The 25,747-nt window shown below is 34.7% G+C and overlaps 1 protein-coding gene across 1 annotated transcript; it reads right to left on the bottom strand.

The window, feature by feature from the left end:
* Positions 1–4,339: 4,339 nt before the first annotated feature.
* Positions 4,340–22,503, bottom strand: LOC141711481 (uncharacterized). The gene is made up of 10 exons (XM_074513941.1): positions 22,080–22,503; positions 21,654–21,926; positions 21,372–21,557; positions 7,477–7,729; positions 7,284–7,389; positions 7,112–7,175; positions 6,689–6,790; positions 6,091–6,381; positions 5,679–5,982; positions 4,340–5,609 (listed from the first exon to the last, which is right to left on the bottom strand). Exons 1-10 carry the CDS (start codon positions 22,501–22,503, stop codon positions 4,340–4,342), a joined length of 3,273 nt encoding a protein of 1,090 aa, XP_074370042.1.
* Positions 22,504–25,747: the final 3,244 nt, after the last annotated feature.

The raw sequence follows: 25,747 nt of genomic DNA, 5'->3' as shown, positions 1-25,747 counted from the left end.
TAACCTATAAACAACATATAAGTTGGAATTAAACCAAAGTCACTTATAAATCTATACTTTAACCAATTTAGACTCTAATGCTCGCTTTGCGCTTACTGATTCTCTTAAGTCGCTCGAGTACCCTCGGCTCCACTACTTTTAATAAATTAACCATTACGAGTTTTAAGGCGATTCTTTCACGAGTGTCTTACCAACTGCCTAACACACTTTACATAAATGTTTCATACTCCAATTAGTCCTTTTAGGTCTTTAACCTATGTTTCAAAGTAAGGCGAGGGGTAATGATTCGTTCGCGAAACGTCGTTACTTAAAACGGCCGTTTCTCCTAAACCGTACATCAGAATCAAACGAACTACATATCAAAACGAAGCTCGTAACATGAACTATCTAATCATGGAAATGGTCAAAACCTAGCAGTGAGTTAACGGGTCCTAATGTTAAGAACAAAAACAGCCTAAAGTAAATCGGACATTACGATGGCTATGTTTACGCGATTACCCAAATTTAAAACACTCTAATTCAACCCACAATCAATCCACAATCACAACCCAATCAAAACTCCATCCATACTACATCATAACAGCTCCAACACTCAACATTAATAATTTATACTTATTCTTAAACTTGAATTTAACTACACTTCAGTTCATTAATCAACAATCCAAGAATTACCACTCCAAAACTTCACAAAACTAACTAAACTCTACATTCACAACAAGCAAGCCTCCCATGAATTAAAATCAACAAAACTAAACCTAATTACTCAAATAAAGTTAGGGTTTGGTGGGGTTATACCTTCCTTGGAGAGTGGAGAATCAAGAGAATGGCTTGGAATCACCCTTAAAGTCCTTATCCAAGCTTAAACTAAACAAAACTTCAAGAACAAAAAATTTAGTTCTTGAAAAACACTATTCACCATCTTCTTCCATGATTTTTAGGAAGAGATTGTGAATGATTTAGGAGCTCAAACTTATAGGATATCCATAACTATGCATAAGGAGTCTTAGATAATTACCTTGTGATTTAACAATGCTTGGAACTTGATTTTTGATTTTCTTGCTTTGGAAAAGAAGAAAAAGCCGAGAGCATGGAAGAAGAAAGGTGAGAAAATGTTGTGTTTTTGGTGAAAACGAATTGTTGGCTTGGTTGGTTGATTTTTTGATTTGTTTTGTTTTGTTTTATTATTTTTTTACCATGGTAACTTTTGTGTGGTTCTAATTCAACCAACAACACACTTGCTTGGTCATGCTTATGTCACCATGTGATGTCACCCTCCCTCCTTTGTCCTCTTCTCATTGGTTTGATGACATCATCCCCACTAATCTCTTTGATTAGCTTTTAATTATTTGGCTAATGACCGCTGATCTGTTATACGGTTCGCTTAACTTTCATTTTCGTTTATCGTTTGAGGGATCATACCCGGGATCTTATTACTTAGGTTCCCTTAACCTTTCTCAATACATTATATTCCTTTTTATGATCCTCTATTAAAATCCTTGAATTTAAATCCTTTTTATCCTGTTACCTTATACTCAATTCTTTCGATATCTGGTGGATTTTCGGAAAAAATCAAAAGGTTCAAATTTGGATTCTGACGATCTTTACATACACTTATATATCATATAGAGTACCAATAAAATCTCAGAATATCCATAAAAGAAACCCTACATAGTGTGGCATGAGAAGTTTTCTTATTCAGCAATATCAGCAAAAACACTATTCATAAGGGTTACAAAAAAAATTCAAAATTTTGGGGTTATTACAAAAAATATTAAGTTTATAAATTTAAAATAGTAAATTGTATAATTGGTATATCAAGTCGTATGAGCAAATTATTTTTTATAACCTGCCATGACAAAGATTAAATTTTATTAGAGGTTTGACTCAAAATATCGTATTCTTCATCATCGCTGGTTCCAGGTCTTCAACTAATCCAATGACATTTGAAAAATGATTTATTTAAATATAAACAACAAAGTGTTTGATATGATTTATGAATAAGTTAAGTGACGATCAATATATAAATACCTATTGCGAAATTTTGATCTGACAAATAAGGTTGTGGATTTGTGGCTAACTCAGGCAGTTGCACAAAGTCGAATTTATGTGTTGGTAAGTTGTTAATTTCATGATTTTTATGAATTAAACGAACCATTGTTGAAGGTGAGAAAAAGATTTTTAGTGCAGCACGAATAGGTCTCAATTTTCCAGATGCTTCCGTAATAAGAAATTTAGATATCTCATATATCTGACCTTCAACAATAGTATTTCCTAGAGCATTCCATAAGTCCGCCCTAACAAAAGCATGCATTTGATAAGACTGGAAAATCCAAAATAAAATCTGTCAGGGCTGTATATTCAACAATATGAAGTTGATCCAAGTAATGAAAAGTATGATTGTCACACAATTTACCTAAGCGTCGATAAGAACCAGATTACAACCAATGAATTTTCCATCTCTATTGTTAGAAGGCCATAATCTTGTAACACGGACTCTTACTCTGCAATTGGTGTTGTATATATCCAGTGAAGAAAGCGAATTGAAGTTATCCGGCTCTATAATGAAATCAGTGTGTGAGCAATTATTAACGATTAGCACAGTACATATAACATTAATATTAATGCTGCAAGTTATCATATAAACTCAGGGATGATTACTAACCCATAATGTTATGAGATTAGCCTAAACAGCGTTTCTGCAGAAGCTTCAGAACAAAACATATCAACAGTTCTTATAACATTGTATTATGATCAAAGAAAGGCCTATAATTACGGAATTGATTACATGTAAAAAAAGATAATACGTTTGATATGAAAAGATATGCATATACAGTTTTTGATTATGTGAAATATTTCAATAAAGATCAGATTACATGTAGTGTTGAAATTTGTTATAGTTGATATGTAGTAGATGAGAAATAGTAGGTGATGATGTTAGAGTATATTATGGTTGTATATATAATTTAGGAGTATTTACTGATTGATTTTTGTTTTAATTTTGGTTAGTAATTAAGTTTTATTTCTCAATTTTCTTTGATTTCCTATATCAATTATTGAGTTGTTGAAATCATATCGATACAAACTGCCAATTACTTAAATAAACACCAAGATAATATTTTTTAAAGAATTATTATAATAAGTAAGGAATGAAGTGTAGAGCATACATGAAATCTTTTACTTTCATTTTGTATCAATACTAAATACACCGTCATAATTCTTAAAATAATTTTAAAAAATTTCTTTTACTTTTTCAAAATTAAATGAAATTTACTGTAGTCCTCCATTGTTAGAAACATCGTATTTGATAAATTGGGGTTTTTTTGGAAAGTAGTTGTGAGTTAGTTGTCGATTTTCCACGACTACACATGTTAATCATCCTAATTATAGTCATATATTTTCAAATTTACCCCTAAAGTATCGAATTGTTATCTCCCAAAGTAAAAACAAATTAATTAAGGAATGACGTATAGGGCACATATTAAAACTTTTACTTTTTATTTTGTATGAATACAATACCTAGAATAACCTATTGCAAAAATTTCTAGTACTATTTAGTCATAATTATTAGTATTATCTTGGGTAGAATCGTTAAAATTGTTGAGTATTGTTAAACGTTGATTTAATTATATTGATTAAGTAAAATAATTTATTTACCTATCCATTTTGGTTCGACATACATTAACCATATAATAATAATTATTTTAACATTATGAAACTATAGTGTAAAGCACACATGAAATCTTTTATTTTATTTTTTTATCAAGTACAGATACAAAAAATATTTTATGCTTAAAAGAATTATTACTATTTAATCATAATTATTGTTATGATCTTATTTACAGTCGTTAAACTTTTGAAATCCATGATTTTTAGCGAAATCAATTGGAACAAATGGTAGATGACACATGCAATCTTTAGATTTTTTTTATGAAGTACCAATAAAATAAAAAGCGTGTGACAACATTGGTGTGCTGGTCAGGTGAAATCTATTACTATATTTTGTACAAATACCAAATATAATGGAAATAAAATTTTGAAAATATTATTATTTTTTCTTGATTTTGTATTTACATATTTACTAAATTTTACCTGTACGATCTAGGTTAGAATCATTATATTTATTAACAATATAATTTTATGCATTTTTGAAACACGTTTCTGGAATTAACATTATAATATTGGTAAAAGCTGATTTTTTATATTGATTAAGTAAAAAAAATAATTATCACTCCATTTTGGTTTGACATACATTAAACATACAAAATAATCTCCATCATAAACTTTAAGGAAATAATCTTATTAAACTAAAACTTAGTAATTAAATTCCAATAAACCATGTTTACTCATAAGGTAACAAATCATAAAAAACTTCTTCGTAAACAATATTATTTATAACACTGCATGTTCCTCCCTGCGAGTTTTCAATGAAGAACGTAAGACCTTCAGGCGAGGTTACACGGCTCACCGCAACATACAACTGTCCATGGCAAAAAACTGCTTCTGGAAAGTAGAGTCCAACACGGTCAAGTGACTGACCCTGAGCTTTGTTTATTGTCATTGCAAAACAAACCTGTAATGGAAATTGTAACCGCACCAAATTGAAAGGCAAATTCGTATATGTAGGACATAGCTCAATCCTTGGAATCAAGTGTTTTATTCCACTGTGGATTCCACCAATTATTTCAAAAATTACGGTGTTCTTATGACATTTCCTAACAATCATCTGAGTTCCATTGCAGAGACCAATGATTTGATTGAGATTCCTTAGAAGCATAACAACAACACCTTCCTTCAAAATTAAGTTGTGTGCAGGAAGGCCAGGCAACTTAATAGAGTTTAGGTATTCTACTGGAAAAGCAGACGTAAGGTTATCATAACAACCAACAGGACTTTGCACTGAATCAGAACTATGATACGTAAATGACTCGCCTGGAACCTTATCCAATATAAGATTATTAACATGATCAACTACTTTATTCGTTAGAGTCAAAATAGCACGCTCACACAAATATCCAACTTGAGTATAACGATGCAACAAATCTGGAAAAATAGCATCAAGGAGTTGGTTAACATCACTTTGTTTAGATTCAATATAGTATTCTGTAGGGATTTTGATAGTTCTGAATATATCGTGTGAACTGCTTTCATCAATATGCGGAATATTACCATCACCAATATCAAGAACCCACCTACTAAAATGCTCAATATGACGTTTCTGCAGTTCTGAACTTCCTTTGCACAGTCGCATATTTTCCTTTAAGATGTATAACTGACAGGCAGACCATAATGAAGACCTAGATATACATGAGTGAACAATATCACTTCTAGATCCTTTGGTAATCACTGGTAATATTTGACGAAAATCACCGCCTAATACTATAGTGATGCCACCAAAAAGCTTGTTATATCTATCTGGACTGACAGACCTCATTATATCACATAATGAACGATCTAAACATTCAAAGGCAAACCTGTTCTGCATCGGTGCTTCATCCCAGATAATAAGCCTTGTCTCTTTAATAAATTTCGCAATATCAGAATTATGAGGAATAGAACATGATGACTCTTCATCCAATTTTAAAGGAATTTTAAATCGAGAATGTGCGGTCCTGCCTCCAGGCAATAGAGTAACAGCAATTCCCGATGATGCGACAGGTAGCACAATTTTCTTCTCTCACCTGAGTTTTGTAATAAGTGTATTCCAGAGGTAAGTTTTTCCACAACATCCACTTCTGTAAACAAAAAAGAAACCACCATCATTTTTGTCAACAGAATTAAGGATTGCTTCATAAACATTCTTCTGTTCCTCATTTAGATTAGATACCAATTGTTCATGCTGTTGCAACATTTCTTTCCGATAATAGTTTGTCTCTTCCAAGACAAATTTATTTTTGCATCTGTCCAGGAATTTTGCAGGTGGCATTGGAATGGTAGGATAATTCTTCAATGATCGTCCAATTGAGTTCAGCAAATGTTCTATCTCTGCAAAAACAATTTTCCATCATGATATTGACAAATTTAAAACATAGAATATACTTGCTTGTACTATACAACATTATTTAAAAGAGAAAAGCATTATATATATTATACCCCCAAGAGTGTAGTATTTCAGTTCTTCTTCACTCAGTTCCAAATTATGACGCCCAGTAACATTTCTCTGTTTCAATAAGATGTCATCAGACATGCAACTCCAGTGTGTTAAAAATAATTTGTAGACATCACCAACTTGGCAATTCACAATTATATGGACAAAAAGGGTTCGCAACTGGTGTGGCATTGCAGTGTCAACATTTTCCTTAATAGCTTCATTCCATTCGTTATCATCATTGAGTAGACCTAAAGCACCACACGCTTCTTGGAATGTATTATATTTTACACCATCTACAGTTCGTACGTCATTAAAGAATTTAGGTCCTCTCACTTGAGAAAGTAACTTCGAAGGTACCACAATTCTCCAGTAGAATAATGTGATGAATTCAATCGACCAATTCGATTTCCTTTTTTTCTAATCCTCCAAGCACATTCTCCTGAATCCCACACAAAATGCTCAGGAATTTCTTGATAGGTATATACTTTAGCCTCCGAAAAATCTCGGCACAATTGGAAAAAGGCTTCTCACTTGCTATTTTTTAGTTCTGCTCTTCTGCAAACTTTTTCCAAATTGTCATTATCGTTAAATATAACATACTTTTCATTCGACAAATGAAAGGATAAACTTTCAACAGATATACTTCGATGATGTATATCAAATCCGAAAATTCTATGGGCGACTTCAGCACCACACACATACCTGTAATGTAACAATATTCATTATAAAAAAAATAAGTTGGATGTTGCTCTTAAGGTTACAAATCAATATGCATATCTTTCATACTACTTAAAGCTGTACTGACATTTACCAACTGGTAGGTTTTTTAAGACAACGAACTTAATATATGCATATCACAAATATGGAATTATATGTAATATGTAATAATATTAATTAATAATATATTTAGATATACTGTTTCTTTATCTTCTTAGAATTATATATAATGAAAAAATTGTTGTAACTGGATATAAGGTTGATGATATACCTGCTATCCAAATATTATTTTAATTTCATTCCTACCCTTCTCCTTTTCGATTCCATTATTTTCAGAGGATTGAATCATCACAGTAGCACGATCAGGTCCCTTCAAACAATATTTGAACAGGTATTTAATGCATCAACCATGGTTACATACTTCAAGATTGATATGAAATTGATATTGAACTATCAAATCCCGGTTATATGGAACAACCCATCTGTTATCCAGCTCAGCTTTTCGAACTTTGACTGTGTTCATAGTTTTCCTTCTCTTGTATATGGGAAATCCAAATTCGTCGAACATTGTACTTGCACAATAACTAAATTAAAAATTTTAAATACAAATTAACATATGATGCATCTCAATAATTTTAATAAAACTTGTAGATGTAGTGAAGTAATCTTACTTTTTAGGAAATCCGTGAGTACAAATATTATCTTTCATACACGGTGACTTGTTGAATTCAACACTGCAAGGTCCATGTATCATATATTGCTTAACTGTAGCATAACCATATGGGTCATCTACTTCATTTGGAATTTCAGCAGATATAAATTTATCAATGTCTTTATTCAATCTTGACTTCACAGCAGGATCCAACCAAATTAGCATATGAGCGTGTGGTAAACCTCTTTTCTGATACTCCACGAAGTACATCACTGCATGTCATGAAGATCTTATCAAACAATATACATAGACATAAAATTTTAGCAAATGCGAATCCATATACTAATAATGACATTGTTATATACAATATAATACCTGAAATACACTTTCCAAATCTATTTTTATTCTTGATATCATCATACAGTTGGTCTAATTTTAACTTAAATACTCGAGAAATTATATATGGTGTTATTCCCAGTGGACTAACAATGAGATTTACAGAAGGGGGGTTGAATGTAAATCTCAAAACTTTTTCAAGTTTTGAGCAGTTTCTAAGGCTAAGTGTTTTTTAGAACAAGTGTGTGAATTGCTTGAAGCTAATACAGACAGATATATATTCAAACACAAATGTAAAGAACACAAAGAACTTAAAAACTTTTCTGGTGGATTTGTTGTTCTACCAGAGATGTGTTATTTCAGAAAATCTGTGATTCAAAGAATTAAATCACAGTTGCTTCCTAGTACAAACTAGATGATTTTCTATCTGGATATTTCTAAACAGCTCAGGAAAATTCTTATCTAATCACTAGCTGCTGCTTGGTTTATATATCACCAAGTTTACAAGTGAAGACAAAACTGTAAAATACAATTAAAAAGATTCTTCACATGTTTCTTCTTCAATTCTTTATCAAATGCAATTTAGGCTTGGCTGTAGATCTCTGAATACTTCCTTGTTTGTATCAGAATAGAAATGCTGCATTTTCTTGATTCCTCCTAGAGGCTTCTACATTTCAGTTTGTCTCTGTCAACCCATGTGCCTCTGTCAGCTTGTGAATTGTCACTATCAACTGCTAATGAACTAAGCATCCGTTGAAGCTTTCATCCGTTGATGCCTTATCCGTTGAGGCTTTATCAGTTGAAGTTTTATCCGTTGATGCATTATCAGTTGAAGTCTTTATCCGTTGAAGCACTTATCCGTTGATGGATATTATCCGTTGAAGCATTAGAGACATCCGTTAAAGCTTTGTTTCTTATCCGTTGAAGGTCTTCAATATTCGTTGATACTTCTTCACTTATACAAAATTACAAGGCATGAAATATTTACAATTAGCCCTCCTATTTGCATATCCACTAGTAGTCAACATGACTGATAATTTCCTACAACATCTAAGAATTACAACTTGAATCCAGAGAATGAAATGTGCTACAATACTAAACTTATTGCTAAGTAAAGCTACTCCTTCAACGGATAGCCAAGATGGTCTTATCCGTTGAGGCTACAAACACTAGATTTCTACTTAAGTGTTTTGTTTAACTTATCATCAAACTAATACACATATTCCTAACAATCTCCCCCTATTTATGTCTACTAGAACTATAGGCATAAATTTGGGTTTAGCTTGATGATAAAAAAACACTTGACAAATATATAAACTGTAATAAAGCAGAAATTCAAAAGTGCTGCAAAAATGTGTATGCTGAGATGGAATTGAAGAATTACATTGTTTCCAAGGGTGCTCCTTTAGCCTGAGCAGATTAGTTTCTTTTCCTTTGATTCCTTGTTTTCTTTCCTAGCCTCCTGTCATTCTCCTCTATTTGAAGTTGAAGTTGTCTGTAAAATTCAGCTTCATCTTTTTCATTGATGTCCAACTTAGATTGCATATCTTTGAGAGTTTCATTACTGGCAATCTTGAGCTGATCTTCAATTCTGAAAAATCTTCTGACTCCTTTGTTGTCTCTGAACTCCATCAATAGATGAGGTGATTTGTGAACTGTAATTCCTCTTTCTTGAATGAGTAATGTTCTAGGCAAGGCATTGGGCTCCCTCCAAGTTTTCCTTATGTTGGCAATCTTGTTGAGAATCTCAGTCTTGGCAGTCCTGGTAAAGCCAGAATCCCTTTGTATGGCTGAGTAGACTCTAATCAAGGTAGAGTAGCCTTCATTCAAAATCCTGTAGAGAGGCCAAGTTATTTCCCCACTTCCTTTATATTTGAACACTAGTCTTTCTGGTAGCTGTCTGTAGGCAGCTATTCCTCTTACTTCCTCCAGCTCATCCAGATAGAGTTCAATGTCTGAAAATTCTTTTATGACACAGATGTGAACATAATCATCCTTAGAGGCTTGAGGCTTAGGCTTAGGCTTCTGTGTGAATTTGATTGAGGCTTTAGAGGGTGTTGATTTGATTCTTCTTTTCTGCTTCTTTGATGGTGGAGAAGAGGTTAAGAAGATGGGCAATTTGATGGTGTCCCAATCAATTGGTTCCTCCTTAGGAATGATTGTTTCACCATGAATGTTCATGAAGGGGTCAGGCACAATGGGTTCAGGAATAGAGGGTAGTGGTTTGGATATTGATTGGATTTCTTCTACCATCTTTCTCTTTGCATTGGCCTTCTTTCTGTTCCCTTTCTGCCATTCTTCTCTTTCCTTACCTCTTTCCTCCATATCAGTATCAACCATGTCCCCCATAGCTTCATCTTCACTTTTGTCTTCAATTTCTTTCTGTTCTTCAGCCTGACTTGACTTTAGCTGTTTTTCAAGCTTTGCTTGTGCTCTTTTGTCAGCCTTTAGCTGTTTGGCTGCTTCCTTCAACCTTCTGGTTTCTTCCCTCTTGGCTATTGAGAATTTGGGATGTCCTTGCATCACACATATGCTCTTTCCTTCTCTGAAGATAATAGCCATGTTCCTCCTTACAGCCACATCCATGGTCTCTTTGAGCTTTGTGATACTTCTACCCAAAAGCTTGTCCTCATCAGCCTTTGGAAGAGGAAAATCCACTTCTTTCAGAGGATTCTTTGTAGAGTCCTTAATGGATCTGTTGTTGGGCTTGAGAACCATAGGTTTCAGATCCTTGGAAGAAGTCTCTCCAACCTTATTCCTCCCTACTGGCTTGAGCTCCACAATAATTGATTCCACTTTTGTGCTGTGCTTCACAGATTGTGATTGAGAAGTTGTAGAACCAAATATTTGTTGCATCTTTTCATCAATCTTCTTCCTTTGCTCTTTGACTTGCAATTCAGCTGCTGCTATCTGGATTAGATCAATTCCATCAAGCTTTCCTTTAATTTGAATAATTGGAGAAGTGGTGATGGCGGGAACTAGCACTTGAGAAATTTGAACTGTTGTTGATGGCTCTCCTTCCCCTTCCCCTTTATTCTCCCCCTTTTGTTATCATCAAGGGTAGGGGTCAAGCCTTGTGCTTTTGCCAGCTGCATGAGTAGATTTGTTTGAGTTTGTTGATTTTGAAGAATAGTGACCATAGAGTCTTCAATGATCTGAACTCTGGTTTCCAATCTGGCCAGCCTCTTGTCAGCATCAGATTCTTTCCTCAGTCTCCCCAACAAATCTTGCATAGTACCATAAGGTATGACTGAATCCAACTTCTCAGCATTGTAGGATTTCAGATCAGCAATGTCCTGCTTGAGCTCATCCACACTTAGATTCTGTTTGAAATGCTGCAACTGTAAGAGATGCAGAGATTCCAGATGAGCTTGAAGTATTTCCTTGGTACCAGCATCTGTAGTCTCCTAAAGGGCCTTCTGAATTGTCATGACTTGTCTGACCAAAGTGACACCAAACTCTCCTGGTGTTGATGTTTTTTCCCATGCCCATTCAGGAAGATCTGGAACAGAACTTGGGTTTGCTACTCCCCCTAAGTTCATGCTCTCATCCAAAGAATCAGAGTCATCATCATTAGAATTTACTCCAAATTCTTCAGATGGCTCACCAGCTTGAGAAGGTAGCCTGTTAACAGCAGCTTTGTCTCTGAGAAGAGATTCTGAAGTGTGTACAATGTTTAAAGTCTGTTCTGCCTCCACATTGCCCTGAGCAGCCAATAATTGATAGGCTGAAACAGGATGAGTAAAAGTGTCAGAATCCAAGGAAATGTTATCAATTACAGCTTTGTAATGTTGCTGAAATTGTCTTTCCTTTTCTGCATCATCCACTTTCATTGACTCACTAGCAATGGCTGGATTCACCCTTATAGCTTCTGTACCTGCCTTTCTCTCATTTTCTCTATTTTCTTGCATCAGGGGCTCCCCCTGGCTCACATACACCCTCACACCCTCACCCTCACCTTCTAAGGTGGCACTCCCCTCACTCACTTTTGCCATGCTGGAAGAAATAGCATGCATATGGTGACTCTCAACCTCTCCTTTTGCCTGGGAGCAACCCAGCCTCTCACTCAAAAGATCACTCCCTTCCCTCAAACCTAAAAGTGATTGTACAGTAACCATGTCCTCTACAGTTGGAATTGTTTCTGTTATGTGTGTAGAGACCATCAACGGATAGGGAGTATCCGTTGAAGTGGAAACTGATGATATCAACGGATAACTGCTGTTAAGCTTATCCGTTGAAGAACAACCACTTGTCAACGGATGAGAGATATCCGTTGAAGAAGGAAAAGATGTAGATATAGAAAGTGACATAATTGTTGAATATGTGTGAATTGATTTTAAGTGTGGTGACACAGATTCTTCAACTACATCTGAAAGAATTGGCTGATGATCCAACAAATCATCTAAAAGATGATGATCATCAGGTTTTGAGTGGGGCTCCTCCCTGAGTTTTAATGAGGGAGAATCAGGAATTGATGTGAATATCATATCCACATCCAGAGAGGGTGATGGAGAGTTTGATGATTGGTGTGTTTCTATTATGAGAGAATGGGGCTGTGACTCCATATTTGCTGGAATCACATCAAGCTGAATTTGAGAAGGCTCAGATACAGGTGGATGTATCTGTGCTGTGTGTGCCCCTTGTGTGGAAACTAGGGTCTTGGCCTTCTTCTTCCTTGAAAAGGCTTTAATTGGTGAATGTGTGGCTTCAGTGTGCCTCCCCCTTTTGTTCTGTGTCCCTGGTTGGGGACTATTTTCAATAGTTACATCCTTTTGGGAGGATGCAACTAGGGATGTGTTAGACTCCTTTGGAACCACCACACTCTTTTGAGAGACTGTGGCTTGGCTGGCTTGGGTACCACTCACCTCTCCCACCTTATCCTGGGGGGTTTCTTGATGTTCACCCCTCCCCTCACCACCCATACCCTGTTCACTCCCTTCAGGGTTTATGGTAGTTGTTACAACTGTTGTCTTTTGAGAAACAACAGAGGTTGTTTTCTTTGACTTGAGTTTTGAAACTTTAGTTTTGGTGGCTTTGGTAGGAACCTGTGTGGACAAAGACACAGATTCCATTGCCACACTGGAAGACAAAGAAACAATGAGGTTGGAAATAGTAGGAGTTATAGAAGTGTTTACCTCACTTACCTGTGGTGCATTCATGATTGGCAAATATACCAATGGCACCTGGCTGTTGAGGTTCATTCTCAAAAGGTCTGCAAGGACCCTTTTCTCTTGTGCCCAACATTTGAGTTTATTATTCTCATTTGATATAACCAATCCTTCAGCAACATGGTTAGCCAATAACATAAAGAATCTAGCATAGTAGATGTTATGTGGTCTATTAGCTTTGTTACCTAATCTGGAACCTAATTCTAGCATGACACAGTTGCTAAAATTAAAGTACCTATCAGAAACTAGCATATAAAGCATATTAACAAGAGATGAAGTTATGGCATCAAAATTGCTAATCTTCCCAGAGAAAACCTTAATAAAGGCATCTCCAAGAAAACTCCATTCTTTCCTAAGGCCTTTCCTTCTAATGCTACCTAAACTAGCAGAATCAAAAGCATAGCCTATGGAATCTAACATAGCAGATACATCTTTATCAGTGTGTGGTGTTATGGCATTATTCTCAGGCAACTTAAAGCAAGACTGTGTATCATCACAGTTAATGCAATAATCCTTACCTTTGAGAGAGAAGGCAATAGTCATATCTGTGGAGTTGAACTCTGCAGTTGTCCAAATCTACTCAATCACCTCACAGTAGATGGTTGGGGCTTCCAGCATTGCATAGCTCAGTTTGCAGTTTTTGATGAAGTCTATCATCTTGTGATAATCAGAATGGGCTTCATTCTTTTCAACCAAGGCTACGAAATTATTCTTTTCATAAACAAATCTTGTTTGAGACATAATTTTGACTACTAGTGCCATTGTTGTGAGTAGAGGTTGCAGAGAAAAACTTGAGAATTTTGGGAGAGAAGGAGAATGAAAATTGCAAGAAAGCGTAAAGTGAAAATAAGAGTCCAATGGGATTTTATACTTTCTTGAATTAAAACGTAAATAAAATGATACTTTTAAGTAAATTACAGCCGTTCAAGAATAAATAAAACTGTAGAAATTCTAAACTGCCTTTAAAACAAATACATACAATAGTGTATATCTGTATCAACGGTTAAGTAAAGAAATCAACGGCTGTGACTTACTGAAAGTAACTGATGTGACACTTCAACGGATAAGGTAAATAGTTATCTGTTGATGACCAACACTATTTTATCCGTTGAGGGATAAAATTACCAGAAATGTATTTGTCTTTCAACGGATAATGAACATCCGTTGATAGAACAATTTTGGCTTTCAACGGATAGGGAATATCCGTTGATAGAATAAGTTTTACTAAAAGCCAACTTTGTTCTTGCAGCAAATTCATTTCAGGCTTCAAAGCAGATTATATAGAGGACATAAATTTATGAATAATTAAGCATACCTAGCTCACTTACTAATCTTGTGAATGTTGATTCATCAAGTGGCTTGGTAAATATGTCTGCAATCTGCTTTTCACTTGGAACAAAATAAAGTTCCACTGTACCTTTCATCACATGTTCCCTAATGAAGTGGTACTTGATGTCAATGTGCTTGGTTCTTGAGTGTTGCACTGGATTTTCAGTAATGGCAATGGCACTTGTGTTGTCACAGAATATTGGAATTTTGTCAACAGTCAAACCATAGTCAAATAGCTGATTCCTCATCCATAGTATCTGTGCACAGCAACTACCAGCAGCAATGTACTCAGCTTCAGCTGTTGATGTAGAAACATAATTTTGCTTCTTACTGAACCATGACACAAGCTTGTTCCCTAGAAATTGACAGGTGCCAGTTGTGCTTTTCCTGTCTATTCTACAGCCTGCATAATCTGCATCTGAGTAGCCAATTAGATCAAAACCAGACTCTCTAGGGTACCAAATTCCTAGATTTGGAGTCCCTTTGAGATATCTGAAGATTCTTTTAATAGCCACTAAGTGAGATTCTTTAGGGTCAACTTGAAATCTAGCACAGAGACATGTAGAAAACATTATATCAGGTCTACTAGCAGTTAAATATAAAAGTGAGCCAACCATGCCTCTATAACTTGAAATATCCACAGACTTTTCAGCCTTGTTTAATTCAAGCTTGGTGGCAGTGGTCATGGGAGTTTTTGCAGATGAACAATCCATTAAGTCAAACTTCTTTAAAAGATCATAAATATATTTAGTTTGACTAATGAAAATTCCATCACTAACTTGTTTAACTTGTAAACCAAGAAAATAAGTTAGCTCTCCCATCATGCTCATTTCATATTTACTTTGCATTAACTTAGCAAACTTTTTACAAAGCTTATCATCTGTAGATCCAAATATAATATCATCTACATAAATTTGAACAAGTATTTTAGAGCCATTAACATTTCTAAAGAAGAGAGTTTTGTCAACAGTACCTCTTGTGAAGTGATTATCTAGAAGGAATTTTGACAAAGTCTCATACCATGCTCTAGGTGCTTGCTTTAGTCCATAGAGTGCTTTCAACAGATAATACACATAGTCTGGAAAGTTTGGATCTTCAAATCCGGGAGGTTGGCTTACATAAACTTCTTCCTCTAATTCCCCATTTAGAAATGCACTCTTGACATCCATTTGATAGACTTTGAAATTGGCATGGGCTGTATAGGCTAGAAAGATTCTGATGGCCTCAAGTCTGGTAACTGGAGCAAATGTTTCATCAAAATCTATTCCTTCTTGTTGAGAATAGCCTTTAGCAACCAATCTGGCTTTATTCCTTATGACAATGCCATTTTCATCCATCTTATTTTTGAATACCCATTTTGTGTCAATAGAACTCTTGTTCTTTGGCTTGGGTACCAGCTTTCATACTTTGTTCCTTTCAAATTGGTTTAGCTCCTCTTGCATTGCTAAAATCCAATCTGGATCCAATAGAGCTTCTTCCACTCTCTTAGGTTCCTCCTGTGATAGAAAGCTACTATATAGACATTCATCTTGAGTAGCCCTTCTAATTTGCACTTTAGATGTAGCATCACCAATGATCAGTTTAAAAGGCCGATTCTTGGTCCAATTCCTTTGAGGTGGTAGATTAGCTCTAGATGAGGTTGCCTCAGTATTGTCATGATGTGAGATAGAATTTTGATTGGTTGAAACTCCCCCTGAGTTGCTGATCCTTTGAAAGGAATTGGGAGCTCTATCAACTGATGAAGTGAATTGATTATCCGTTGACAGACTGTGATCAACGGATGCTTCATTATGAACTTCAATGGATGATGCACTTTGTCTTTCAACGGATGCTGCATTGTTTCTTTCAACGGAAATTGAATTATGACTTTCAATGAATGCAGCATTCTGTGCATTATCCAAAGGTAGATTTTGAATTCTTTTTGAGATGCCTTCTTCATCATTCTCATCTTCACTATCATCACAATATATCTCAATGTTGTCAAATTTGAGTCCTTCATGATTTCCCTCATCTGTTAGTCCATCAATCTTTTTATCATCAAACACAACATGCACAGATTCCATGACAATGTTGGTTCTTAGATTGTAGACCCTATATGATTTTCCAGCAGAATAACCAACAAATATTCCTTCATCAGCTTTTGCATCAAACTTTCCTTTGTGATCAGATTGATTCCTTAAGATGTAACATTTGCAACCAAAGACATGCAGAAAGTTTAAAGTTAGTTTTCTTCTCTTGAATAATTGATAGGGAGTCATGCCTTTTGCCTGATTGATTAGAGAAATATTCTGAGTGTAACATGCACAGTTAACAGCATCAGCCCAAAAGTAAGTTGGGAGTTTTGACTCTTCAAACATTGTCCTTGCAGCTTCAATTAGTGATCTGTTCTTCCTTTCCACCACACCATTTTATTGTGGAGTCCTTGGAGCTGAGAACTCATGCATGATCCCATTTTCTTCACAGAACAACTTCATGGTTGAATTCTTGAACTCAGTTCCATTGTCACTCCTAATATTCCTTACTTTGAAATCAGGATGATTGTTGACTTGCTTGATATGATTGATAATGATTTCACTAGCTTCATCCTTTGATCTAAGAAAATAGACCCATGAAAACTTTGAGAAATCATCTACAATCACTAGGCAATATCTTTTCCTTGAAATTGACAATACATTGACTGGTCCAAAAAGATCCATGTGTAGCAGTTGTAATGGTTCATCAATTGCAGATTCAAGCTTCTTACTGAATGATACTTTCTTTTGCTTTTCTTTCTGACAAGCATCACACAGTCCATCCCTTGTAAATTCCACTAGAGGCATTCCTCTAACTAAGTCCTTTTTGACTAGATCATTCATTGTCTTGAAATTCAAATGGGACAGCTTCTTGTGCCATAGCCAACTTTCAACTACACTTGCTTTGCTGAAAAGACAAGTAATGGATTCTGCATCTGTAGAGTTGAAGTCAGCTAAGTACACATTCCCTTTTCTAACTCCAGTTAGAATCACTTTATTGTCCTTTTTACTTGTGACAATACAGGCTTCAGAATTGAAGGAAACAGTATTCCCTCTGTCATATAGTTGACTGATGCTCAATAAGTTGTGTTTGAGACCATCAACCAATGCAACTTCATCAATGATGACATTTTCTTTTGAAATCAAGCCATATCCCATAGTGAATCCTTTGCTGTTATCTCCCAAGGTTATGCTAGGGCCAGCTCTCTCCTTAAACTCTGTGAGCAGGGTGAAATCTCCTGTCATGTGTATTGAACAGCCATTGTCCAAGTACCATAGATTCCTTCTTTTTCCCTGCACACAACAAAATCAATCAAGTTGATTTTGGTACCCAAGTTTCCTTGGGTCCAGCCTTGTTAGTCTTTTTCCTAGACTTCATTCCTCCTGCATCTTTTGACTTAGGTAACTTTGGGTCAACCTTGATCTCAGATGTGGTTGGTTGAAGTGTAGGGTTAGTCACAGAATCACTTAGCACATTTGATTGAATTTGATAAGGCATGGATTGTGCAAACATGTTATTCCACATAAGCATATTGTATGGCATTTGAGGCATACTAAATGCAGTAAAATAAGGATTATTAATATATGGCATGTTTGCAAAATGTACATGGGGATTCTGATGAGACATAATAGGCATAGCATGCAGAGGTGACATAGACATGTTAGGCATGGAGGGATTTGAAGGCATGGGAGCATTTTTAACAGATTTGCAATTATCAGATAGTTGATTAACACTTTTACAATGCACACAGCTTTTTCTAGGAGCATACCTATCAGGTGTGTAATTGTTATGTTTATTAATCCCTACCTTCCCATTTCTTTTAGATTTTCTTTTAATTTCCTTCTTATCCTCAACCAACTTAAGCCTATTTTTCAGCTGATCTAAAGTCATGTGTCCTATATTCGCCTTACTGACATCTTTGGATGTACTAGCTCCTTCTTTGACAAAGTTCTTGAGAGTTGAATCATTCTTCTTATTGAGATTTTTATTTTTAAAATTACTTGCCTGTTTTAATTGATGAGCCTTCAATAGATGCTCCTTTTCTTCCTTCAACGGATAACTTTCATCATCCGTTGATTCCACATCCGTTGATAATCCATCAATTAATTCTAACTCCTTTTTGTTTTTCTTCCAGGCATCCTCACAGAATGATTCAATTCCCTGAACCTTGGCAATCTGAACGCTAACATCCCTAGATGTTTTCCAGGCCTTGATTACCTCTTGCTCACTTTCTAACTGTTTAGAAAGAATTTCTACTTTCTTAACAGCTTCTTCTAGTTCACTCTCAACAGTCAAGCATTTAAGTTTAATCTTTTCAAGCTCAATTACCTGATTCTCTAACACAGCATTCCTATCACTTAAAAACACATTATTCTCTTTGATCCTAGTGCTTTCTTTAGCTAGTGATTTAAGGGAAACACGCAAATGATATAATTCATTGGACATATCAATTATGGCTTCATTGCATTCATGTTTAGAAAGCTGAGAGAGATCAGTAGTAATTACCTGGTTGCTTGATGAACTAGTTTCATTTTCGTCAGAATTAGCCATCAGGGCTAGGTTGACATATTCCACATCATCATCTTCATTGACCCCATCTGCTGCCCAATCATCTTGAGTGAGAAAAGCGCTTTCCTTTTGTTTGAGCAAATCAAAATACTTCTTTTTGTAATCAACTTGCTCAAATTTCTTTTTATCAGAAGTTGGCTTCATACACTCACTTGCAAAGTGTCCACTAATGCCACAGTTGTAACATTTGAACTTTGATTTGTCCACCATGTTTTTGTTTGGCTTAATGAATTTTGTATTTTTCCTGAACTTCATCTTTGCAAACCTCCTGGACAGAAAGGCCAGATGTTCATCAATATCATCAGAGTCATCCTGACTGAAATTGTCTTCATCCTCAACTACTTGCTCTTTACCCTTGCTTGATTCTGATTTGCTTGTGCCAATTTTGAGACTTGGCATTGTCTTTTCCTCATTCCTGACTTCAACTTTTTCACTGTCAGCTACAAGTGCAACTGATCCTCCTTTTCTCTTTCCCTTTTCCAACAGCTCATCTTGCTCCATCTCAAGTTCATAAGTCTTCAAAATTCCATATAATCTTTCAAGTGTGAAGTCCTTATAATCTTGAGAATTTCTTAGAGAAACAGTCATAGGCTTCCATTCCTTTGGTAGAGACCTTAGAAATTTTAAATTGGAGTCCTTGACTTGGTAAATTCTCCCATACAGCTTCAATCCATTCAACAGTTTCTGAAATCTGTTGAAGGTATCATTCAATGATTCTCCTTCTTCAAAGTGAAAATATTCATACTGTTGAATGAGAAGTTGCATTTTGTTTTCTCTAACTTGCTCAGTGCCTTCACAGATAAGCTACACAGTATCCCAAATTTCCTTAGCAGTTTGGCTGTTGATGACATTGTCAAACATATCTTGATCTAGGCCATTAAACAGAATGTTCATGGCTTTCTTGTCCTTGTGGACCTCTTCAATATCTTCAACAGTCCATTCTGCCTTTGGCTTGGGAATAGACTGTCCAACAGCAACTGTTGCAGTAGCAGCTGTTGCCACCTTGTGTGGGATGTGAAGACCATTTTCAATGCAGTTGATGTAGCTTTCATCTTGAGAGAGAAGATGTAAATGCATCTTCACCTTCCAGTGATGATAGTTATCTCTTTCCAGGATTGGAATCTTTACACCAATATCCTTCTTACTCATGATGTTAGCAGAATAGATCTTTAAACTCTTTGTATGTTAAGAGCAGGCTCTGATACAAATTGTTATTCCCAGTGGACTAACAATGAGATTTACAGAAGGGGGGTTCAATGTAAATCTCAAAACTTTTTCAAGTTTTGAGCAGTTTCTAAGGCTAAGTGTTTTTTAGAACAAGTGTGTGAATTGCTTGAAGCTAATAAAGACAGATATATATTCAAACACAAATGTAAAGAACACAAAGAACTTAAAAACTTTTCTGGTGGATTTGTTGTTCCACCAGAGATGTGTTATTTCAGAATATCTGTGATTCAAAGAATTAAATCACAGCTGCTTCCTAGTACAAACTAGATGATTTTCTCTCTGGATATTTCTAAACAGCTCAGGAAAATTCTTATCTAATTACTAGCTGCTACTTGGTTTATATATCACCAAGTTTATAAGTGAAGACAAAACTGTAAAATACAATTAAAAAGATTCTTCACATGTTTCTTCTCCATTTCTCTATCAAATGCAATTTAGGCTTGGCTGTAGATCTTTGAATACTTCCTTGTTTGCATCAGAATGGAAATGCTGCATTTTCTTGATTCCTCCTAGAGGCTTCCACATTCCAGTTTGTCTCTGTCAACCCATGTGTCTCTGTCAGCTTGTGAATTGTCACTATCAACTGCTAATGAACTAAGCATCCGTTGAAGCTTTCATCCGTTGATACCTTATCCGTTGAGGCTTTATCCGTTGAAGCTTTATCCGTTGATGCATTATCAGTTGAAGTCTTTATCCGTTGAAGCACTTATCCGTTGATGGATATTATCCGTTGAAACATTAGAGACATCCGTTAAAGCTTTGTTTCTTATCCGTTGAAGGTCTTCAATATCCGTTGATACTTCTTCACTTATACAAAATTACAAGGCATAAAATATTTACAATTAGCCCTCCTATTTGCATATCCACTAGTAGTCAACATGACTGATAATTTCCTACAACATCTAAGAATTACAACTTGAATCCAGAGAATGAAATGTGCTACAATACTAAACTTATTGCTAAGTAAAGCTACTCCTTCAACGGATAGCCAAGATGATCTTATCCGTTGAGGCTACAAACACTAGATTTCTACTTAAGTGTTTTATTTAACTTATCATCAAACTAATACACATATTTCTAACATCTGGACAATCAACAGGACTACATGAAGGTAGGAGTGACATCATTTGCAAAATCTCATCCTAGTAAGGATTGCATGTCATTGTCAAGAAGAGATCGGGATATCCAACTTTACGACAAACAACTAGTGAATCTTGAAAATTTTGCTGCATGTACCTTGTTGAGCCAACAAATGAAGAAGGTAAAATAAAACCCTGTCCAACATTTGCTGGATCTACAGCATTAGTACTATAAACCACATCACAAAGATTACGATATAATTCAACACGTAATTTCTTTTGATTTTTTTGAATATACCATAACCTTGATTGTTCAATAGCAGAAAATGCATCAACAATGAACTGTTGATATAGCCTGCCACCAAGACGTAGAGTTTGACCTTCAAAATATTAATAAAAACTGTTAGGTTACTGAAAGTATTAATATTCAGATTTGGAAATATGTATCATCATTGAGATCCTATAAAGACACATACCTTGCTCTATTCTAACCATGAAAGTATAAGAATAATATTCTTTCATGGTCACATTTTCTCTTCTCTTTTGACTGTTTCCAGGTAGCTTTTGGTACTTTATTTTTTTATGAAAACCATCTTCACCATTTGGAAAAAGTATCGGATATTGGAGAGCCATCATTAATGGATGCAATGTAGTTATTCGCTTTAATCCATCGGTTTTACTACTGACAACAATATCACGATCTTCACATTTTGGATCATCATCCCCAATCATCAGAACCGCAATTTCATCTGAAGGAGTTATATAATTTTCGCGACCACTTATAGATCATGAAACCTTCATTACAATTTTCATATCTACAACTTTATCATTTTTGAATCGATCTCTTGCCATTCGGAAAGTTTTTACCAAATGATTATTTTCTTCTAACATCTTGATAAGACCTTCGAGAATCTCTGGATCAATGTTGGATGAGTTCTGTACATTAATTAACTTCATCATGTTTTCAACTTCGTTCTCGGTGTCATATATGTAAAGTTGACAGAATTTAGGTGTCTCTCCATCATTTGGTAATAAACTTCCCATCTTGTGATGATTTACACCTGACATGCGAAATATTTTTGGACCACGACTCCTGTTTATTGAATTGTCAATCCTGCCACCTAGGGAAGAAAAGTTGATCATTGCATTATAGGAACTTATAGAACGCAAGAATTTTGGTCCATAGACTCTATCCTGGTGAAGGTCCATTAGAAACTTTGGTGTCGGCTTAACCTTTGGAAGCTTGATTTCTCCTTTTCCACAACAGATAGAAAACAATGGAGGACTTTTTCTATTACCCTTATTGACACGCTCCTTGTCCCACATTATAGAATTACAATATTGACAGGTTGATGTTGGAGCGCCAAGACTACGATATTCCGGACATATTGGCGAATGTCTGTTAAAAAAAAATTAAAGTAGAATTTGGATTACCATGTTCAGGATCAGACATTGTTGATGCCTGAGTTTCTAAACTATGTCCATTAACCGTTCCAAAAATGAGAAATGTCAAATTCATTCTCAAATGGATTTTCATCTTCAGACTCATTGCCAGATACATCAGAATGTAAATCTTCTGAATAACCATCACTTGAAAAATCATTTGATTCAGTGTCAGAATCCGGTGGGCTGAGTGGAAATTCATCTGGAAAATGATATAATGTAAACGAATATCTGGTCAATAAAAAAACATTATCAAATGTCTGAAAGAATTATACGAGTGAAGGCCCCTGTTTGTGAAGGTTCTGTAAACTCTGGTACAGTTTCATAATCATCATCAGAATTCGGTTGAAGTAAGTAAGGAAATTCATCATCAAAATCAATAATATATTCCGGTTTTGAATATGGGATAATCTGCAACGTAGATTATGCAACTTATAGGTAATTTAAATACTAAAACATGTCTATGATTAGAAAATTATAATTGCACATTATATTTTTGACATACCGTAATTTTCAAAATCCTCGTTTGTATAATATGCCAAATTATCATCAGCATCTGCAAATGACGTATCCAAGTTCCTTGATACAAACTGGATCTTATGTTTGCCTGGGAATATACAAATAAAGTTGCCTCATTTTATGAAACATTTAATAGTTAAATATCTATCACAAAATATGTCTCTTACAATTGACTATTAATGACAAATGTCTTATTGATACGCAAGATACTTAATATAGATTTTAACCTTTTCGTCTTTCTGCACAATTATTGTTGACCATAGACATGGATACACTCTTGTATAATGTCTGAGCTGGAAGAGCTGTAAGAAGTGGAACACATTTTTAGGTTAGTTGTATATACATTCTAACTTAGTATAATGTAGTTCCTTTTATATATGTCAAAATAATAAATATATTACCGCTTTGTTTTATGATATCACTATTTGGTCATCTTCTTACTCTTGAAGATGAACAACTACCTTGAAACATGGTCAGACCTGCAATATTTAGGTATAAGTGTTTGTAAGAACTGGAACATATTTTTAGAACTTGTTGTATATACATTCTAATTTAGTATAATGTAATTGCTTTTTTGTATATCATAATGATAAATATACTACCGCTTTTTTTGTGATATCACTATTTGCTAGTCTGCTTTCTTTTTTAGGTGAACAACTACCTTGAAACATGGTTCGACCTGCAACATTTAAGCATAAGTGTTTCAGTTCAAATAACTCAATACTTGTGCATACTGCAATGTAGTATAATCAAGTAACCAACCATTTTCAATTATTGTTCGATTTGTAACTGCACTTAATGGTAATGCTGAACTGTTGCTCCAAACAGATTTGCTAAATTTCTTTACAGTGGATATATCACCTAGTATGGCAACTCCGTTAAAGAAGTATATTTGGACTGTACAATGTCTTATAGATTTGTGCATAGATATTGATTATGCAATCCAATTAAACCACTACAGATGAATAAATGAGTTCAGTTGTGTACCTTTTTCGCTTTTTGTAGAATGATAGTTGTTCTCAAACATGGATACACTCTTGTACAACATATTACATGGAATAGCTGCAAAAAGTATAGCATATAATTACATTAGTACTATATATATTTTTACCCAATCAATGTAATTTAAATGGTTTTTTATATATCAAGAAAAAAAATATATTACAGCTTTGATTTGTGATATCACTCATTGGTCGTCTGCTTTCTGATGTCGGGAATGGATACCGTAACTTGAGGCTAGAAACAGGATTGTTATCTTCTTTTTCACCAACTGTATTACCTAACATTTGAATTTTTAAGTGACATATTTATGTAATATTAGAAATCAAAATCAAAATAAAATTATCACTCAATTACAGATTTCTATCACTCATTACCGCTTGGTTTTGTGATATCAATCCTTGGTCGTCTGCTTTGTGTTGAAGGTGAACAGCTACCTTGAAATATTGTTCGTCCTGCAGCATTTGGGTATAAGTCATACAGTTCAAATTATTCAATATATGTGAATGTTAGCTAAATTAATAGAGGACTACTTTAATCTTTCAAAAATACTAATCCAGATATATGGAGCCTTCAAATATCTAAGCACATATTTAAACTGAACATATGCACAAGTTTGAATATCTAACCGGTCGTATTTATCGTTGGAGTATTCATATTCTTGCCAGAGTCAGGTTCAATATTCTCTTCTCCACCAAATTTCATATCTAAGAGGGAAAAATCTTAAATACATATATTTATGAAGTCGTATAAGAATAAATAATAGTATCCGTGATACCTTTTGATATATGGTCAGTAAAAAACTTGGTTGATTTAAATCTGTCTTGATTAACTGGACTTGAAACAACATTCTGTTTTTTTGGCCTTCCTCTCTTCTTGACAGGATGATTTTCTGGATTGACATGAGTAACCTGTGCGTTTGCAAATGAAATGTCCTTCCGAGGTCTTCCTCTTTTCCTTGGTAGTATATCGACATATGACGCACTCGAATCAAGCTTCACTTTGTCGGGAATATCTTCACAAGCATTATCTCTTTTTCGTGATGATGATTGATCCATTACTTTGGGTGTATTATCTTATTTTATGATTTTTGACATATTGAAGAACATATGATTCGAGTTCATCCATGAATGCATAGATGAGACCAGTGATGTGTTTTTTGTTTTGAATTACATAGATATTCAAAATATGGAAACCATAGATACTGTTACAATCATATGATCAACTGTGATAAATGATAAGCATAAAAACAGGCTCTAATGTTGGATGATTGTATAACTAATTAGGTGACGTGGCTTTTTTTAAGATTTTCCAATTGTAGTCAACTACAATAACATTAGGATAAGGAAAATAACATTCCATATATATATTTATGGTATATTTATATTATCTTATTTAAATTCTAGTTATATATTTGAAATGGTTGATGATGGAAACATAAGTATTTTATTATTAAATATAAGATAAGGACTTTTGATTCCTTATAAATAAGAAATGAAAATGGATCTTATGTTTTTTAGGATCCAATATTGTTGGAGTTCAAATTTATTAAAAAAATTCTAAAATATAGTTTAAGATCCAAGCTAACCTACTGGAGTTGCTATAGTTC

The sequence above is a fragment of the Apium graveolens genome, chromosome 1, assembly GCF_009905375.1.
Source record: "Apium graveolens cultivar Ventura chromosome 1, ASM990537v1, whole genome shotgun sequence".
Classification (NCBI taxonomy): domain Eukaryota; kingdom Viridiplantae; phylum Streptophyta; class Magnoliopsida; order Apiales; family Apiaceae; genus Apium; species Apium graveolens.
The sequence above is the reverse complement of the archived record's forward strand: the minus strand, read 5'-3'. Positions and strand labels throughout refer to the sequence as shown.

What these genes read in the sequence shown, in the direction of transcription:
- LOC141711481 (XM_074513941.1), bottom strand. Translation starts at nt 22,503, where the DNA reads ATGTGGGACAAGGAGCGTGTCAATAAGGGTAATAGAAAAAGTCCTCCA. An exon ending in TCCAGCAAATGTTGGACAGG is followed by an intron (nt 7,730 to 21,371) that starts GTTTTATTTTAC and finishes CATGACATGCAG; the next exon opens with TGATGTACTTCGTGGAGTAT. An exon ending in TTTCATTTGTCGAATGAAAA is followed by an intron (nt 6,382 to 6,688) that starts GTATGTTATATT and finishes TACGAACTGTAG; the next exon opens with ATGGTGTAAAATATAATACA.